This window comes from Porites lutea, chromosome 10 (genome assembly GCF_958299795.1).
Source record: "Porites lutea chromosome 10, jaPorLute2.1, whole genome shotgun sequence".
Taxonomy (NCBI): Eukaryota; Metazoa; Cnidaria; class Anthozoa; order Scleractinia; family Poritidae; genus Porites; species Porites lutea.
Genome location: NC_133210.1, coordinates 11,182,092 through 11,203,421, shown reverse-complemented (window position 1 = coordinate 11,203,421; position 21,330 = coordinate 11,182,092). Strand labels below are relative to the sequence as shown.

The window sequence follows — 21,330 nt, the reverse complement described above, 5'->3', positions numbered from 1 at the left end:
AAGCATTTGCTGCACCCCTGCAACTTTCTTCATCAGTCGTCTGAAATGTTTTAAAGGGAATTAGTACATTGGTGCGAATTTCCGCATTGCATGAAGGATTTTCGAACTGGATAGCTTCGCTACGATTCCATCAAGGAAGATCAACTTTATTTATGATTTCACAATCCCTTGTTGAAATAATGATTCTCATCATCGCAATCTAAGTAAGGGTTATTGGCCTGAAGCGAAGGATTATGTGATTTATTTTGGCACATCATCATTGACACTCAATAGGTGTAATTATGCATATTTTATATTTTCTAAATAGTATGGTAATGTTTTTTCACTTTCAAATGTTTATATTGAATTTCTATTGTTCATATTAGATTTTATTGTAATTGGTATGTGAAAACCCATTTTAATTGGATGTACCAATAAAGTTGATTTGATTTGATTTGATTTATTCCCCTCGTGCGTTGCCCGAAGGGAATAAATCACATAACCACGAGCTGAAGGCCGATAAACGGCTTATTTTTACATTGGCGAGGATTCCTCAAGGGATGCAATAATACATTGACGAAAAATGCCTCTATTGTTCATATTTCTTTTGTTTTTTAACACTCCATGCTGGCACCGGTAGAATTCACAAGTTCCTCGGCTTGGCTCGGCTCAAAGTCGCATTTCAAATTAGTTGTTAGTCACATTTATGGGACTTTTGAGGAAAAAGCTAAGTGATTTTGGAGTGAAACAAATGTTGTAACGAGTTGATATAGCCTTATATGAACACCCAAAAAATAGTCTTCGGTCACATTTAAGAGCAGTAATGGCTCTTGATCACAGTACATAAGGCGTGGAAAACAAATTCTTGGAAAAGAAATCAGGCCGATTTTTTTGCGTTCGACAAGTTTATAAATTCTTGCCAATAAATCTGGGTGCGTGCAAACCAATCTTTTATTATTTTTTTATAGACCACATCCCAGGAGAAAGAGTACTATGAGGCGCTGTTTTTATCATACAGACGTCGTACAAAAAGCATTATTTCACAATTTTTCAAGACAAATTGCATTCATTCAATATTCAGGACCATCGAAGCATGCGTGGACTTTTAATTAGCGAAACCGTTCAAAAATTTTGAATCACCTATACGTCCAACGATATGTAACCTTAAAAAGCGTTTGATACGCTTGGCATTTTGAGTACTCCTGCAATGAACGGCTGAAAAGAAACGGCGCAAAGCGATGAAAATTACACTTTTGAGACTACCAACAATCAATAAAGAAATATAATTCGGTAGAACATTTACAGAGACACCAATTTTCATTCTCGAAAACAAATGTGTATTTAAGTGTCTCTAAGAATCGTCAAGTCTTTACTAGTAGGCTTAAAGATTACTTTTATGTTTTAAGCCTCCGGTTTCCCGGTTTTTTGCGGTTTTCAAAGATGAACTCACGACAAGAAAATCGCTCAAAGCTTTCTTTCTACAGTCAAAGTTATAACTAAATATTCTTCGGAAAGTTTTTTCTTTCTATTTGCGGTGAATTAATATCAACTAAAGGGTTTTTAAAGTTCTGTAAGCTTAAGCTTATATATATATATATATATATATATATATATCAAACCTCATACTAGGTCAGATCAGTTTCTCAGTCAAATCTTAACACAAACGTGCATAAACTAGCTTCATAAACTGCGCTGCTGTACTTCATGAAATTATATTTAAATAAAATAATTACTCAGGCTTACCATATTTCGAGATGCAGCTCCTGAAACCTATCAAGTAAGGCAAGGATCGCTTGAGCCTTTATAATTCTCGTAAGGTCAAAAACAAAAACGATGCCATCCGAAGTCGGGTTATCGGCTTTGACAAGCGACGCATTTCTCAACCAAAAACCCAATAAACAAACCAGCCATGAATAAGAGAACACTCTTAATAGCAGCTGTATTTCATTTTGTACGTCCAGCGGAAAAAGACAGTTAAAAACATCACAAGTTGACTCGAAACTCTGTCAGCTTCAGCTGTCAAAGTAAACAACTTTCAAGATGCTGCATAAATTTTACGCATGAACTCACCTGTCAAATTTTAACCAATCAGAGCATAAAAAGTGGACGTGGAGCGTGACCAACACGTGACCATAGTAAGAAAAGGTCTTACCCGCCTGTATTTTAAAAGAACTGGCTTAATTTTTGCGTCTGAGGTCAGTTTGAAATCAAAATCGTAATAGTGCGGGGCGATACTGACATAAACACAACATATTTGATATGAATTTAAGAAAAGAAAGTAAACGTGAGCCTGCGATCATTTGAAAACGGATAACTTGAAAAAATACTCGACCTTGATGGGTCGACACCTGAGCCAATGATACGGTCAGGTGATGCTGGTCAGCGGATACCCTGTTTTGACAGCTGTCAATTGATGACAACATTGATGTGCAATCAGCTTTCTCCTGGGCTTCCAAAGTAGCTAGAAAGTGTGAGAGTAAACATTGGTATGCCTGTGGTGCGGACGGACGGTCGCTCGGTCACGTGATTACCAAATTTTCTGTGATGGGTAGATTTATTTACCCATGGTGCTCCGCTGGCGCGCTTCGCGCCCGGAGCTCCGCTATTACGATTCGTAGAGTCTGCATCGTCCAATATCGTGTTATATTCTCGTTTCATTTGGCTTAATGGATCAAATCACCCTGATCCTAGCTGAGACAGAAAGGTACGATTTTGATCGCTTTGGTAAGGTGACCACTAAGTCTTTGGCCTCGGGAACAGGCTCTTAGGAGTGAAATGAATAGAGTGAGAGCAAAATTGAAGGTGAACTTTGACCCGGGCCAAGACGTCGTTTTTTCTGGTGTGAAAACAAGGCTAAGGTGATCCGCCGACCGTGTGACGCTACATCCGGGAACTTGATAAGACGAGTGTAAGTATCTGGCAATAGGCTGAGCTTTTCCGAGTTATTCGATGATATTTCGCTTATGTTAAACGTGTGAAGATTATGCGTGGTTGTGGATAGTCTTATCAGTGCCGCAAAAGTGTGTGAAGTGTGTTATTGTGTGAAAGTGTGTCATTTCGTGGTTGAACTGCGGTTTGGGGAAAATATTCTGTGCCAGCCATTAATACTGTTTGGAAAAGCGACTCTCGACTCAGGAAAGTTTGGTCTAGGTCTAGTTTCGGCGGTCTCTAATGACATTGAACCATAGACCGATTTTTGCAGGTAAGGAAGTGATAATTTGTGCACTACGTTTCATTCAGTTTGTTGTCTATTCCATGCGGAATCCTGTTCTTTATTGAACCGCAAAAAAAGCAGTGTTTTGCTAACTATCTAAGTTGTTTTGTCAGCCTTAACCATACACTCTTTCGCTGCAGTTCACTCAACTTAAAAATTTCTAGACTGAAATGACACCGGTTTGGAACTTCGCGAAGTCAGTTTACTAAATAAATGTTCTAAAATTTGCGTCATTTTAAATTTGGAGTTGTTGAAATGTTTCTGAGACCATTAACTTACTGCCCGGCGTCAGATAAAGGCTTTTAATCTGCCTTTGAATGAGTTGTATTATTTTCATTGATATGTTTGCTCCGAAATGGGCACGCGGGCCCCATAATTTACAACGTTTTCCCTCCTGGGACTCTTGCATTACCCCTGGGTATGGAGCGTGGTATTTAATTGCTTTGCCAACATCAGGATCACTGATCAGATCACTTTTCTATGCGTTCATGCCCCGAGAGTGCATATATACTTGCGTTTTTTGTGTGCTGTTCCGGTTTTCGTCTCGATTCGTCGCTGAACATGGCCTAGGCTCATGTCGCTATCCTTCCTTATGTTCTGGAAGCCGTTCGCCCGGCTGCGATACCTTTTATAGCATGAGTCGCTTTCAGACTGGATTTCATGGCGGGTATCATTCATAGCGTGTGTCGCTTCGAGTTGTTTCATAGCGTACGTCGCTTTTAGTTGTTATGGCATGTGTCGCCTTCACGGTGGTTTTTCTCGGTCTGTGTCGCCTTCCAGTTATAGCCATTTCTGGCGTGAGTCGCTTTCACTAATTTCATGGTGTCTTTCGTATTTTGCTCTCCATTTTGTGTTTATAGCGTGTGTCGCTTATAAGTTGTTTTCATGGCGTGTGTCGCCTTCAGGTTGTTTTTACGGCAAGTGTCGCCTTCAGGTTGTTTTCACGACGTGTGTCACCTTTAGGTTGTTTTCGTGTGTCGCCTTCAGGTTGTTTTCATGGCGTGTGTCGCCTTCAGGTTGTTTTCACGGCGTTTGTCGCCTTTAGGTTGTTTCTACGGCGTGTATCGCCTTCCAGTTAGCCGTTTCTGGCGTGTGTCGCTTTCTCTCTAGTTTCTTGGTGTCTTTCATAGCGCGTGTCGCTAACAAATTGTCTCCATGGCATGTACCACCGTCAAATTTTTTTTTTGTGGCGTGCGTGGCCTTAACTGAGCGGCATTTCTAGCTTTAGACGTTTTCAGACTAGTTTTTATAACTTGCTTTGCCCTCATTCTTTATTTTCGTCGCGGGTATCGCTCTTAGGTTTCCTCAGCCTTTATAGCGCGTACCCCTTTCAGGCTGGTGTGTTTATGGTATTTTCTGCTCCTAATTTAGTTTTCGTAGTGTGTGTCACTTTAAGTCTAGTATTTGGCATCTTCTGCTCGAGTATTTATTCAGTATGTCGCACCTCCTTTTTGGGATCGTTTTTCATGGTGTGTTGTTTCTTTTGTCCTCATGTGCAGCGCGTCATTTTGGCCTTGTATTTCACATTTTCTATACTTTGCGGTCCGTGTTTTTTATGTATGCGTGCTCCTTCGCACATCCTGTAGTTTGTCGCGTTTTTATTCACGTTCGTTGTTGCTTACGTTTTCTTTTCCGCAACTAGTTCCAGTATTCGGTAATTTTCTTCCCTATTTCTTTGTTTGTTCGTCAATGTTATAGAAGTTAAAACATTAGTTTTTTCTAGTTTATTTCCTCGGTCCCTTTTGTTTTCTCGTCTTTTATTCTCTTGGCATTTTAAAGCGATATTAAAGTGTTAAGCTTCCATTGCCAGCACGCACGGCACGTGCTTTTATCATCGATTTTTCTGGTTCGAATTTACAATTCATAATAATGGCATCTCTGTTCTGTTTTGTTTACAAATGTCGGTGCGCGATGTTCACACTTGGGGGCTCTTAAACGGAAGACGGCCGCTTTCATCCTGTTACTTGGAATTAGTCATCCGCGGTTCTATGCATATATACTTGCGTTTTTTGCCTTCCCTCCTCCCCTCAGCGACGAAAACCCGGTTATGCTGCACTTCTTTGCATACGCGGAAATTATTTTCGCCCATATCTTAGTATTCCCCGCGTGTGCCATAGAGGTGCAGCATATCAATGAAAATTCTCCCACTGTTTTAAATTGCCAAGTAGTAGAATGAGTTGATATTTTTTCTAACCCGGTTTTCAAAATTCCAGGTATATAGTCATTTGTTTTATTATTTGCTACAGAAAAGCAAGGATGGGATTCCAAGCTGCCTGCTTATTCGTGTAAGAGCATCCGGGACTCTGGTGACTCTAAAGGAGACGGGTGGTACTGGATCGACCCTGAGAAGAGTGGAAACCCGTTGAATGTTTACTGCGACATGACAACTGACGGAGGTGAGATAGGCTTCAACAAAATCTGAAATCGTGAGCAATTATAGCTCATTCAAACTACTTTTCCGTTTCTGGTTGAACTATATTTCCCGGTTTATTCTTTATAAACAGCTCCCCCATTATCAAATTTAAAGACATCTAACGTCAATTGTACAGATAACGTTTGAGAGAGGGACAGCAGAAGGCGCAGTAGCTCTTTTTTTTAGCAAACTGAGGATTCCCTTATTCTGCCAAGACCGAATAGGGTATGGTTTTCAGGGTAACACAATTTTACTAATTTACGTCTTGAACATGGTATCTTTTCTGACTGGAAGAGAAGGCTGGCGATGCGCGGTCTACATGCCTAGGTACCAACAATATATTTTAGAAAAAAAAACTCTAATTTCATGATGTTAATTTAAAAAGCACCTCTAAATTCCTTGTGTAAAACGAAGTGAATCAGAGGTGTGAAATTAGGTCTCTTGTCTTTAACAGGGTAGCAAAATAAACAATTTTTTGTCTTAAACAGGGTTAGAGTTTGAAGGGCTCGGCGACTCCTCCCCCATCCTAAACACCCCCCCCCCCCGTCCTTCCCGGGGCCAACTATTTTCATTGATATGTTTGCTCTGAAATGGGCACACGGGCCCCATAACTCACCCCGTTTTCCCTCCTCGGACCCTTGCATTGCGCCTGGGTATTGAGCGTAGTATTCAAATGCGTTGCCAACATCAGGATCACTGATCAGATCGCTTTTCTATGCGTTCATGCCCCCGAGAGGGCGTATATACTTGCGTGTTTTGTGCCGTTCCGACTTTCGTCGCTGAGCATGGCCGAAGTTCCTGTCGCTATCCTTCCTTATGTTCTGGAAGCCGTTCGCCCGGCTGCGATACCTCCTTCGAGTAACCTTTTATAGCGTGGGTCGCTTTCAGTCTGGATTTCATGGCTGGTTTCATTTTCCATTTCATTTTCTTAGCGTGTGTCGCTTCGACTTGTTCCACACCGTACGTCGCTTTCAGTTGTTATGGCATGTGTCGCCTTCACGTTGGTTTTTTCTCGGCGTGTGTCACCTTCCAGTTAGCCATTTCTGGCGTGAGTCGCTTTCACTAGTTTCATGGTGGCTTTCGTATTTTGCTCTCCATTTTGTGTTTACAGCGTGTGTCGCTTATAGGTTGTCTTCATGGCGTGTGTCGCCTTTAGGTTGTTTTCACAGCGTTTGCCGCCTTTAGGCTGTTTTTATGGCGTGTTTCGCCTCCAGTCAGCAATTTCTGGCGTGTGTCGCTTTCACTCTAGTTTCATGGTGTATTTCATATTTTGTTCTCCATTTAGTGTTAATAGGGCGTGTCGCTTACATCTTGTTTTCATGGCCATGGCATGTACCACCTTCAAGTTGTTATCATGGCGTGTGTCGCGTTAAGGTTACCGGCATTTCTAGCTTTAGACGTTTTCGGACTAGTTTTTATAACGTGCTTTTCCCTCATTTATTTTATTATTTTTTTATTTTTGTCGCGGGTGTCGCTCTTAGGTTTCCTCAGCCTTTATAGCGCGTATCCCTTTCAGGCTGGTTTGTTTATGGTATTTTCTGCTCCTAATTTAGTTTTCGTAGTGTGTGTCACTTTAAGTCTAGTATTTGGCATCTTCTGCTCTTATTTATTCAGTATGTTGCTCCTTCCTTTTGTGATCGTTTTTCATGGTGTGTTGCCTCCTTTGTCCTCATGTGCGGCGCGTCATTTGGGTCTTGTATTTCACATTTTCTACATACTTTGCAGTCCGTGTTTTTTCAGTATGCATACTCCTTCGCACATCCTGTAGTTTGTCGCGTCTTTCCTCTCGTTCGTTGTTGCTTACATTTTCTTTTCCGCAACTAGCTCCAGTATTCGGAAATTTTCTTCCCTATTTCTTTGTTTGTTCGTCAATGTTATGGAAGTAAAACGGTAAGTTTTTTTAAATTTTATTTCCTCGGGCCCTTTTTTTTTTCTCGTCTTTTATTCTCTTGGCATTTTAAAGCGATGTTAAAGTGGTAAGCTTTCCATTGCCAGTACGCACGGCACGTGCTTTTATCATCAATTTTCCCGGTTTGAATTTAGAATTCATGGTCATGGCATCTCTGTTCTGTTTTGTTTTACAAATATCAGTGCGCGATGTACACCGGCTTGGGGGCTCTTAAACGGAAGACGGCCGCTTTCATGCTGTTATTTGGAATTAGTCATCCTCGGTTCTATAGCTTAGCTGCCTGGGCTATTTTCTACGTTCCAGATTTATTTAGCGTTTGCCATTTGTTATTAGTTTTATAGGCCTGGATCCAATTATTTCGCTTAGCTTTTAGGCACTGTTTAAAATTCGGTTAAAACGCACGAGATTCCGTCAGATCTGATCATTCATGGTGTAACTGGAAGGGGAGCCCTCCAGTTGGGCCGGTCCGCTCCCGTCTCACTCATCGGTCTTGGCTATTTCTTTGGCTTTGGGAAGTCGACCCTTTTTCCCAAGCAAGCGTCGGTTTTTCAAAGGTGTATCATAGATTATACTTACACTGCGTTTTTGATGCCCCTAGATAAGAAGGTTAAACTTGCTTCTTTTCAAGAAAATATGCTTAGCTACAAGACAGTATTTCCAAGTCTCTGCAGAAGTCTGTGGGAAGATAAACTCGACTCCTTTACGCTCTTGTACCTGCCGCCAGGTTGTCTTTTTGTGCGGCGTGTTTAGCCGTATCACTCGGGACTGGCGTCTCCGAGAGATGTTCCCATAGGGGGAGCTTCTGAGATTGAGGGGAATATGACGATTTTTCTAATGTTGTTGGCTTAGTTGCAGCATTTGGCGCTTGGGTAGAAATTATTTTCGCCCATATCTTAGTATTCCTCGCTTTGCCATAGAGGTGCAGCATACCAATGAAAATTCTCCTACGATGTAAAATAAGGTAGTGCTACATAACTTTCATGACGTAATGCAGAAAATCTAAGAACAATATGCTATTTCGACAGTTTAGATCAGCCTGTTTAGTCCACCATTCAAGGTATTTTCGGTCATGCAATCGAATTGAGTTCAAAAATACACTGCCTGTTTATGCCACTAAGTAAAAATAATAACGCCGCAAAGTTTATTGAAGGTCCTTGAAGCAAAATAATTCGAAAGGCTTCATCGGAATGTATATTTTAGCACGCCGTTGTCATTCATTGCCACAGTGATATGTTTAGACAGTAGTAGGAGAATTTTCATTGGTATGCTACACCTCTAATGGCACACGCGGGAAATACTAAGATATGAGCGAAAATAATTTCCGCTTATGCGAAGAAGTGCAGCATAACCGGGTTTTCGTCGCTGATGGAGGAGCGGGGGGGGAGCATAAAACGCAAGTGTATATGCCCTCTCGAACGCATAGGAAAGCGATCTGATCAGTGATCCTGATGTTGGTAAAGCATTTAAATACTATCCTCAATACCCAGGTGTAATGCAAGGGTCCCAGGAGAGAAAACGTGCAAAGTTATGGGGCCCCCGTGCCCATTTCGGAGCAAATATATCAATGAAAATAGCTTCGAGATTCATTCTGAGGCCTACTCTGGGACCTTAACTCGCCTTAACTCGCCTTAACTCGCCCTAACTCGCAACTTGAGATTATGTTCAAATTTCCTTATCTCGCCTTAACTCGCCTAAACTCGCATTATCTCGCACAAACTCACCCAATCTCGCCACCGCCAAGTGGATACCAATTTTAATATCTCATCCTACTCTCAGTGTAATTTCACAATATTATTACTCCATAAAGGGAAGACCCCAAAGGATACAAATTTTAAAAGTTTAAAAGATAGTGATTTTTAAGGAAAACAGGGTTTTTACCTTTAAAAAATATGTAACTGACCAACCCCATCCTTCTGGAATTTCTAATAGCCTCTTTGGTAAGGGTATTTCACCACTAAAGATTTGATGAGGTTTTTCTTACTTAACATTGTCATGCCTTGGAGTCACAACTGGACTGTCAATGGAACTACCAGGAACAGCCTGAACATGGCACTAACTCGTTGCCTAACGAAAAGGCTTCAATGCTAAGCATGGCAGAAATTCCAGAGGCATGGGGTCACAGGGTCTTAGGCCCGGTTCAGACGCCGCTCCACTCATGTGCCGAACCTAACTGATGAATTAAGTAAGGCAAAAGAGCAGCGTCTGAATCAATTTGGTACAGCAGTTTTAGTTTGGTGCAGCAAAACCGTTAAGTTCGACAGAGTCTGCCGAACTTTTGTCAAACTTAACTTAGGTTCAACACACGGTATGCCATCTGAATCAGATGTCGCGCCAGTGTTGCTCCAAAGTCGAACTTATTCAGTTAGGTTCAGCACATGTAAAGTACGGCATCTGAACCAGGCCTTACAAATCCCATGTTGACTGTTTGTGTTTTGGTCCACAAAGTAAGTGACATTAACTAAAAGCACAAACAGTGAATCCACGAAAAAGTTTTCATAAAATAGTTTAAGTTTTAGTCTTACACTTCTACGTGAGACAAAGAAACACTCTAAAGTCAAGCTTGCTTTGAATCTCTCATTTGCAGTTAAAAATATTATCCTATGACTTGTTTTTAATTTTTGGCTTAAAATAACAAATCTCGAATTTAGAGTGAAATACAAAAACATAATACCAGAATATTAAATTTATAGTTTTAAGCTGGTTAATGATTTACAAAAAAAGTTTACTTGTAATTGAAAGTTTAATTACTTTGCAAATATAATGCATGCTAGCTGCATGTTTATGACATACAAGTATGAAGAGTAGTAGCATACGTATCATCTTATAATCTGGTGAAGCTTAATGAGGATTCTAGCTGACAATCATCAATGAAAGGCTAGGATGTAGCTAGAATCGAGAATTCTTTATATACACCACATACTGATTGCAGTCCATATTTCTTATAAATAATTCTTATAAATATTTACCTCGTACGAGAAGATCTGTACATTGGCTCAACGTGCTATCCTGTATGGCCTACATTGTAGTCAGACTGGCAACCATAACCCAGGCATGATTCATAAAGACTTGTTACATTTAGCCCTTAACTGAATAAAGGATTGCTTAAGGTACAATTTCAGCATTGATAGCCAACTTCGTTCGCCATCTTTGAAATTACCCAGAAGATACTGGTAACTCGTGTCTTCCCAGGGCCCTCTCGCCCTGCCTATTGTCCTCAATATGCATTCTGGGTAGTTTTCAAGATGGACGGAAAAACTTCTGAAGAAAAGGAGGAGAACTCGTGCAAAACTTTTGATGTTAAATCTAGAAGTTTCAAAATGTATCACATGCAGGTAAGCTAAGCTAAAGCCTTTTACCCTTGCAACGTTAACTCTATCAAAGCCTTGTTGATCCCAGTCCACTGGCAAGTTTCAGGTAGGAAGCTTCAATGTGGCGTACGTGACATGAACACGCACAAAACGCCTGAGCCGCTGATCATTTTGTAAAAATGCGAAGCAGGAAAGATTCATCGGTTTGGAAGACAAAGCCGATAGTGGAGAGTGTTTTCTTGTTAATCAAGTTAAATAAGGTATAGTCCTCTGCACAATTATGAACACGTTCTGACACTTTGTAAAAAATAAGTAAGCCTGAACAGAAAATATGGTCATTTATTTTTTGCTGTTTTGTTAGGCTGAGAATGATAAAGAGTTTACTATCAAGTTAACTTGATCCTCCTTTCTTTCGTAGAAATCAAGGTGTCTCTCACAGGATTGTCCAAGTTTAAGGAGGGAGTTTCTAAAATACGGGAACTGCTGTCTTTGCAAAAAGGCATCAGCCTTCATTTGCAAGAAATTAAAATAAATTATCCGAGGAAACGAAAAGGCAATCATTTCTGGCAGTCAAAACAAACAATTGAGCTGGATTCCAAGGGAAACCATCAGTGATGTGGAGAGAATGGATCAAATGGAAGACTTAAAGATAAGTCTTATAATTTTCAAGGAGAAAGAAATTTGATTTCATTTCAGTAAAATTGATTGTGTCATAAAAATTTCCTCAGCTGAGTTGTAATTCGTCAGCTTCCCCGGTTATTTATACTAGTTCTTTGAAGAACATTGACACAGACTGCAAAAACATTTTTTTAAAAATTCTGGAGTTAGGGATAACAATTGATGACATGTCATGTGATACCTATTATGCTCACCTGCCTATTAAAACATAGTGTTATTGATTTTAAAAAGTAAATAAAATAAAATATCCTACCTGTGCTTATACTACAGCTACAGTTTTTTTATCAATTCTGAATGATTGTTTTGTTTTCATTTTTTTTCTGCACTACTGGTAATTTATTATTCTGCCAAATAATTATATAGCTTTAATAAATAATATATGATGATGATGATGATTATTATTATGATACAGCCACCAAATGGTATAGTTTGGTGTCTAAGTGCTATATAATTAATAAAGAACAGGACTCCATGTCACTAGCATATCCATGCTTAAGCTTGTCCAATTAAGAAAATAATTCAATTAATAAATTTAAACAAGATTTGGCTTCATTCAACTTTGGAGCTCATCTGAATTTTTTTGTTTAAATTATTTTTTCGTAATTGGACAACATGGAACCTACTATATATATAAGAAATACAAAGATTGCAAGGCATCTTTATATGTATATTACTAAAGCATATTATAAGTTTTAACCCTTATAACCTCAACATAAGGTGGATCATTTTCCCCTAACTCGCCTTAACTCGCCTTAACTCGCCATAACTCGCAACTAATAGGCGAACTCAATTTTTCCTTATCTCGCCTTAACTCGCCTAAACTCGCATTAGCTCGCACAATCTCGCGGCGAGATAAGGTCCCAGAGTAGGCCTATTCTGCCTCGGAACTTTCGCGGATGACTTTATTATGTTGCCGCCTCGCAGCCTCGTGTCTGCTTGTTGGCAATTATTTGAATAGCTGAAGAAACAAGTTGGGGTGCTTTTCTTTACAAAAAATACCAAAAACGGATTATTGATACAAAAGATCTGCAACGGGGGTGGATCCAAAACCGGATATTTGGATGCATGATGCGAAGCGTTTCTTTATTACGGATCCGAAAAGAGTGAATACAGTAGGCAGTAACTCAAAACAGTTTTAATACATACAGCAGCTGTTTTGCAACGTAACTCTGCTCATCGCAATGGCCATTTTTAAATTCAAGGCATGAATTGAACAATTGATTTTATCCCATGCAATTTTTATCGGGATAGTAAAATCGCAATACAAACGCCTGGGGGACCTGCATGGTTCTAGTTCAAAACGGCAAATCGAGACAATTCGCCGAGGCGACGTGCAACATTTTACAGTAACGTTTCACAATGTCGGGACTGTTCAGTCAGATCAATCTGCTCTAGCCTGCGTAGTAGCAGGCGTCGAAAGGGGTAGGGGATAGAGAGGAAGGGAAAAAGGGAGGGGGATTGGGGAGGGAGGGTAAGGAACGCCTGCTATAAGAACCCCCTTTTGTTCATCGTCCGCAAATACTTGTTTGGCTGAGCCGTGATGAATAACTTATTGGCTTGTATCCTGGCGTGTATTAGTGAGAGACAAAGATGATGAAGGCATCAAGGAAATGTGTTCTACTGGCATAAGCTTTGGAAGATCAAAATTACTCCAATCATGCAGCAACTTTAAAGTTAATACCCGAACTGGAACCAACTGTAATAGCTTTGAAAAATAATCCTGAAAGCCATCACGTAGGGCCAGAATGGCTTGAGACTTTTCAACCTCCTTACGCATCAAGCAAGGTGAAGTAGAGTAACCTACTTTTTAAAAGCGATGCCATCCGAAATCGGATTTCCGATGAATTTCACAAGCGGTGTATTTCTCAACCAAAAACCCATTTAAAAAAACATCCACGAATAACAGGAGAATCTTAATAGCGAGCTGCATTTAATTAATTTTGTACATCCAGTAGAAAAAGACGGTTAAAAGCATCATAAGATGAAAAAAACCTCCGTCAGCCTCAGCAATCTGCGTAAACAAGTTTCCAAACGTTGCAAAATATTTCCACATCAATTCACCTGTCAAATTTTGACCAAACGGACAAAAAATTGTGAGTAGAGCATGGCCAACGCATGACTATGGTGAGAAATGCTAAAAGCATCTGCCTTCCCTGCGTGTTAAAAACTAACTAAATTTTCGCGTTCAAAGTCAGTTTGAAATCAAAATTTTAATTGTTCAGCTCATAAACACAACTTATTTCCTGTGCATTGAAACAAAATTGAGTTTGAGTCTGCGAATATTTGAAAACTATTAAATTCTCTGTGGATAAATTAAAAAAAAAAACGTACACTCGATGAGTCAAGAAATAAGCCCGCGATACGGTCAAGAGATACTGCTCAGCGGATACCCTGTTTTGACAGCGGTCAACTGACCAATACATGGATGTGCTATATCAGGTTGCAGGCTCCCAAAGTAGCTAGAAAGTGTGAGATTTAATATTGGTTTCCTTGTTGTGCAGACGAATTTTCTCGGGTAGTTAGAAGCGCGCACGTCAAGCTTCGCCATTAAAACAGCCATTCTTATTGATTTTACAGAATGTAGAACTTTAATAAAATACCTCTTTATTTTCACATTTTTATTTCAGGAGGCTGGCTTCTTATTTCCAACATCACGATGGAAAGTTCAACTCCTCCCTATCACCTGCCAGTCAAGACTTCATACCGTGGAATAACCAGTGATCAGATGGTTCTCACAAAAACCGCCATGAATGAGCTGAGAACACTCTTGTCTTTCACTCAACTGAGATTCCACTGCAGTAAAAACAATGGACGTACGTTCCACGTGACCACTGCTGATAACAGCGCTGGTGAAGCTGTAGTCCAGTACTTCAGCGGTCAGACGGATGTCCAGCCCGCCTCGTGTGGCTCATACGATAGAATGGAGAATGACAACTCAAAGTTAGCAGGTGCTTGCAAAAATTGGGGAAAGGAAAGTGGCGTTATGATGGTTGGTAAATGGGGCTATGAATTGGATCAAGACAGATTATACGACCACCCTGCTTTTTCTTTTCATTATGCTCATTGGGCGCTTAATCATATTGACTACAGTGGGGGCGTGGCGAAAAGATGGGAATGCGATGATCTGAAGGTTGGCGTGACCACTGGTGATTTCTGGAAAATTTACGTTCGCTAAAATGTTTGTGTGTTGATGTCTGTTTCTATTAATAGTCTTCAGTGGCTGTAGAAGTTTCAACTTTTTAACTCGCCAATTTACTCATTTACAAAAAACGTCTTTCGACAAAGAGCGAGGACCATAAATAAAAGGTTATAATTAACGACGTCATTTACTACTATTACCAAATTAGAGCTTTTGTTGTGGGTGCCAATTGGGTTAACTGTTTAACGTATAAAGGCCTTTTTTCACTATCATAAACGTATAAATTACAAAATATTAACTGACAAACGTATAAAAACAGGTAATTGTTTAAGCGTATACACAGCGAAGTAGACCCAAAAGTTAGGAATTGATTCAAACAAATGAAGACTTGCTGAAATAAAAAGACGATATGGTGAGACAGAATGATAGAGACGTACTTGTCAATCTTTCCTACACTCTAGTCTGTTCGCTGACGTATATGCGACTGCGCCATTCTGTGGTTGAGCCTGCATTCGAACTGCGTGCGGTTATGCCTCTCAATTCAAAGGGAAACAGACAACCATTTCACAGTTAAAAAGAAGGAGTCTTGTTTTGATACAACCCTTTCTGCTTGCTTGTGTCAATCACGTTGTTCTTATGCTTAACGTGAAGACTAGGTTATTATAAGTCCACAACTGTAAAATGGTTTATTTTCTCAGTATACCTCTTTGCTTGCGTGATCTTGCAAATAGGTGTTTGTACTGCTTATAATGCGGCCTGATACTAAATGAAGTCTAGTTCCGCTTGTAATCTTATGAGCGATAAAACAAAATCGGAAGCGCGTGCAGCCGCTTTAAGCGGGAATCGCATTTGTTTAATCCTCTGATAAGTATAAATTACAGATTGTTAATTGTACAAGAAGTTTTATTACCGATTCCCTTGCCTTACCTTCAGGACACATTCAAGAGTGCGCGTGCAATGGCGCATACTGCATTTTTCTGTCCAATTATACTTACGCACGACATGTACTTTCCTATTACATCGTCCTCTTAATTCTGAAATCTGGGCTGCCTATAGCCAATTAGATTAGAGAATTTTGTTTTAGTTATGATAAGCGGGACAATGACTGTGTATAGAAATTCAGATGTCATTGAGTGCTTTTTTTTCAAGAATTTTATTCACAGAAAAAGGGATGAAGAGAAGAGTGGTGCTGTCGTCCAGGCTCAACCACGGAAGACAAATAAGAGCGTCGGTTAGGCTGGATTTGTAAGAAATAATTCACTTCAGACTGATTTAATAAAGTGTTAAGGAAAATATGACAAACCAGTGCATTGCATCCTGGAAAAGTGGGAGAGAACTTGGGAGTCTTTGTGGAGTGACTGATTTGGGAACCCCAACCCATAAACAATTTTAACGTCTGCGGGACTCTCAATCATGCCAATTAACTGACTAAACGTTTTTTGCTGCTTACTGCCTAACTAGTGTTATTTAGCTGTTTACAGACCAAGTAGAATATTTTTAGCTGTTTACTGACTACAGCTATGCCCCATTGACACCCTCTTTGTTATTTAAACCTCGCTGTGATTACAAAATTTAAATATGGAAGGAAAAACGAAATGGATTCTGGTGGTGAAAGAACTAGTACAGTAAAATAACGCCATCGCGCAAATGGTCCCATTGCTGACTTGGATGAAAGTACCTTGATTATCAAGCGATTTCTATAGCATAAACAAGTTATAGCTGTTACGAGAGATTTTTCTTATATTTATCGTTTCCAGTAAGCCTTATATCCGTTTTTGTTTATTGTATTCTTTTTTCAAGTACCTCCTTAAATAAAGCCACAAAATACTCATGCCACGGCATTGTGGCTTTCAATTGTGTCGCATGCACTTTAAAGTCTCTAAATATTAAATTATCCAAACAGAGAGTTTATTTAGAAGCAAGCAAACTGAGGCTCAGGCGGGTCAGGCTTCGAACATTTCATGAGACGATCGAAACTGAACGGAATAAGTTCATGATATGTTTGGTGTTTGTCTCAGTTTAGCTCGTCAGAATATCAAAGTTTGCCGGATCGACAAACAGGTTCTTCTAGTCCGCTTCAGACGGATAGGAACCAGGGGCGTAGCTACCATTTAAAAGTCGAGGGTAAAAAAAAAAAAAATAATGAGATACAAAAGTGAATAATGAAAAGAAAAAGATACAAAGGATAAGATAGATGAAAGTTAATTATTTTAAAAGCACAGTTCGGCTCAATTCATTTCACAACGGACTGTTTGATTTTTCTTTTTACACCCGAAAGTCGGCTTTCAGGAAAGAGACGTGATTCACTGGTGGACCCAAGAATCATAATGGCTCTTGGTGGACCGAATCTTTAATTGTATATATTTAGACAAACAGCGGGGGAATGTGCAAACAGCAAAGCTGGATGGTTTAAAGCCTAAACGCGTTGTTTTCACTTCGGCCTCTCTTATACGCACTAGACGAAGAAGGGCAAGATTACATCAAAATTAACGCAGGGATCTTCCTCGGTTAAAAGTAATGTGGAAAATAATGGTAAAGGAATCACACATTTGCACATAAAAGTCTGAGATACCACTGGATTGTTCGCGTAGGCGCTACGGTTACACTAGAGGATTCATAAATATTTCGGATTTAGGATTCCGGACTTATTTTGTTGAGGATATTCTGATCATTTCGTTAGCGTTAATAGAGCCCTCATACAAAAAAACGCATTCGGATTCCCAACAGTTTACACACATCGATAAAACTGAGTGGCTTTAGCAAGGAAGACAGCGATAGCAACGAGAACAACCACGTCAAAACAACAAATTTTGCACGTGTAGCACGTTGTTTGGTAAATTCCTTTGCCGTGCACGACCACGACGTGAAATTTTTTTACGGGACGCTGTTTGGAGGGCGTGAAAATAAACACACGATGATAATTTTTTTCATCTCCAGTTCAAACTTGGGTGCGGTCCCCAAGGATTCAACTCCAGTGAAATTCTGCTATTCATTTGTTGTTTTCAGCAAGTTGGAAAAAACGCAAAAGTTTGAAAAAACGCGAATTCCTTTAAATAGTGACGTATTTGCTACCCTCGCCATCAATATTTTAAAGCACCCTACATTCATGAACGTGACACTTTCATTTTGGTTTTACCGCAAACACTTATTATCGAAGGAGGAAAGCATCATGATTCGTTGGAAGAACTGTTTACTCTATAAAACACTGAGGAATTAAAGGTAATTGTTAGATATAAACTCAAAAAGGCTACAAAGAATTTTCCAAATTTCTAGAGACGTCATAAACGCTTAGGCTTACAGTAACCTTACCTTGGTGTGGGGTGGGGGACAGGGGGGACAGGGGTATTTGGTGATTTGTGCGTACCTCTGAAAAAATACTGGCCACGCCCCTGGGAAATGTGCAGATCTTCTAGGGGGCAAACATACACACATCAAGGGTACGTGCCATTTAAGTGTTTGTGTTATCTGGCTTTCCGTAAAATGCTGTTTATCATTACAAATTAGTATATTGAGCTGTTTGTCGGAACAAAGAGATTTGTCTGTTATAAACGGGTTTCTGCAAAGCAGGCTTCCACCGACGACTTTATAATGTGTCACGCCCTTTATAACTTTTGAGCTTAGTTTGACGCTTAGCCAAGTTCGACGTTGGTAACCCAGTAGTCGAACTCAACTGAAGTAAGGTCGACCCTAATAGTAATTTGACTCACGAGTCTCATAAAAACTTCGACTTCCACCCCCGGCTCCCATCTAAATTGCAAAAACCAGCTGAGTGATTTTTTAGTTTCCCAGCCAATGACGATTAACATCCAAAATAGACAACATATCCGGCCTTTCTCCCCCTTTAACTCGGTTAGGGCAGCTTTTTTAAAGTCTTGTCTGTGCTTTCTGTGCCCGTACGGAGTCTGTGTTTGTTGCCATCGAAATTTACACTTTTCCTTTCAGTCTTTGTGACCTTTTCGCGATTTCTTTCGCGTCCATTTTTAATTATTTTGAAACACTTAATGGGAACCGAAGCTCCCCCCCCCCCTCCTCCCCCGCCCTATCCCTTCCCCTGAACCTAACCTAATAAAAAGTCAACAAAAACGCTTTGCAAAATTCACTAACGAATTCAAACAAAACCGAACCACGAGACAGTCCACATAACAAAAAGAAACCTTTTACCCCTGTTTCACTAGAAGAACGAAATTGGTTTTCTCGTGGAGTATCACTTGGAATTCGGAGGATCGAGGGTTTAATTGAGAACGGTCGCGTTACGCTTACGTAACGACCAAGTTGAACCATAGACCGAGCTTCACCCATCCACCCTGAAATTTTTGCAATTTGGATTTCTTCTTTTCTTTGGTTTTTAAAGCTGAAATTTTTTGGCGATATGTAACCTGCTTACGCAGCGTATTTTGGCTAGCTTAGTGGCCGTCGATTAATTAGGAAACTTCCAGAAACTTCTTAGTTACATGTTTTATGGAGGAAGTGTCGAACGTGTTGTCGTCCACTTTTTTTTTCACTGCCGCTCACTTTTACCTTGCATTGGTGGCCGCTAGCATTTCTCATTTTGTCACCGCCGCTACAAAATTTTCATGTTATTCTTCCAACAAAAAAATGTCTCCTTTGTTTTTAATCCCTCGCTTTAGGCTCTGTCGTCCTCTTTCTCGTTGACCTTCGCTGGCCTGCCGCCTGCTTTCTCTTTCTCTCTGTCTTTCTCCTGCTCTATATTCCAAATTTGTGGACACGACAATTCATCTAAGCTAAATACTTTAGACAACACGGATACAGAAACAATTGCCGCTTTCCGTTTTCGTCTTTATTGATTCTTTAGCTGCCTCTGTTTTACAAGACGCGGGTGGCTATGCGATTTCCCGCCAAAATAGCCTCGAGTTGCATTTGGGTTGCCATACCTGTTGATTGAGTTATTTTACATTGGTATGCCTGTGGTGCGGACGGATGGTCGCTCGGTCGGTGTACGGTCATGTGATTATCAAATTTTCTCGGATGGGTAGATTACTTCATTTTCTTACCTATGGTGCCGCTGGCGCGCTTCGCTATAAACTACTGGATAAGGATAAGTGTGATATACAACACTTATTCACCGTAGTGGAAGTGGCTAGTGGTGGAAGATATTTACAGGGGCCGCGAAGCGGCGAGGTAAATTACCACCACTAGCCACCGACACTGAGATGAATAACTGTTTTAGTATATACTAAAACAGTGAGATAATTGAACACTAAAATGATGATTTTTAACTCATTTACTGTTGCCTGCAACGATTACAATTTTGGCGCGTAATGACCGAACGGCTGCGGTCGTCACTTTTTCTTGCCGGCAAATAAAACTTTTGAGGGCATTTGTTTAGCTCTTGCGGAAAATTTCTTCAAAAGGAGTCGTGAATTCTTTTTTTTATTTAAAATCAAGAGAGGATGAAGGGGACAGAGAAGGCATACCCCATACGTACCCTATTCCATAGGTAATTCGTCTCGAGTTATTTTTAAGACCACAGATCCCAAGGGGGATTAAACAACAGCCAATCACATAGCGCGAATGTGTTCCGCGTTGATGACCCACGCTCAGAGGCACGCAATTGACGCTGAAAAAATGGCGGAAGACGCGTAGAGCGATATTGCTATTCGTTTTGTCGACGAAAACGACTAAAGAGAGATTTCTACTAAAGCGGTGTCAGCGGAATGGAAATTAAAAAAGAATCGCCCTTCCTCTCTTGTATAGAGCTAACAGTACAGCAGGGAAATCCTTAACAAGTGAATATTCTCTCAGGATCATTTATAATCTACTTTTTGAAGAGAGCAATTTCTGGTTTGATATTTATTCTTTTATTATAGTCTTTTATTATTCAACAAAAATAACACTTGGCGCCCTAATTGCTTTATTGTACAAACGACCGGTTTCAATAGACCGGCGAAATTTCTCATTTTATTAGGCACTGAGGTTACGATAACTTCGAGTTAAACTGATTTCACGGGTTGCCAAAGAGTGCAGCGATTCCCTTTTCCCAAGTGAGCGCCGACTCATTTCGCTTCAATATTCAGAAATGCTCTCGATCTCTTTACGCTTTCATTGCCTTTCGCCCGACATGTTTTGCACGGCGTTTAGTCATGCGAAACCTCCACGAAACATCCACTCACCGCGCGAGGTAACTTTATCCCGATTCTAAAAATATCTCGAGACGAATTACCTATGGAATAGGGTGTGTATGGGGGATGCTTTCTCTGTCCCCTTTATCCTCTCTTGTTTAAAATCAATCTGTAAAAAAAGATTATTAAATTTAGTTTTAAGCTTACTTATGAACAAGTCAACTAGATAAAGTGACGCAAGACTTAAGCTTAATTTGCATTTGTAAACAGAAAACTTTTTCACCGTTTTTTTTTTCAAGTCACAAGTACAAAGCTTTACCTGAAAACTTCCAAACCGAACTTCGTCACCTTCTTCGTGTATTTTTGGAACAGCTTCCTTGATTATTTGTGAAATTTCTTTTTTTGTTACGGCAGCAAACCGGGAAGGCATTTTACTCGCAGCTTACGAGAGTTTAGCGCCGCTCGCTTGGAGGAACTGGACGTCAATCACTGAATAGTGCAGTATATTCAATGATTGAGTAGCCAATCAGAGCGCTCGAAAAACACTATCCACTGTTTTAGTATATACTAAAAAGAATTATACAGATTTGCCTCGGCATAGTAGAAAAGA

The 21,330-nt window shown here is 40.1% G+C and overlaps 1 protein-coding gene across 1 annotated transcript; it reads left to right on the top strand.

Annotated features, from left to right (window-relative positions):
• Window positions 1–5,447: 5,447 nt before the first annotated feature.
• Window positions 5,448–15,817, top strand: LOC140950368 (uncharacterized). The gene is made up of 2 exons (XM_073399580.1): window positions 5,448–5,589; window positions 14,129–15,817. Exons 1-2 carry the CDS (start codon window positions 5,574–5,576, stop codon window positions 14,674–14,676), a joined length of 564 nt encoding a protein of 187 aa, XP_073255681.1. The 5' UTR covers window positions 5,448–5,573; the 3' UTR covers window positions 14,677–15,817.
• Window positions 15,818–21,330: the final 5,513 nt, after the last annotated feature.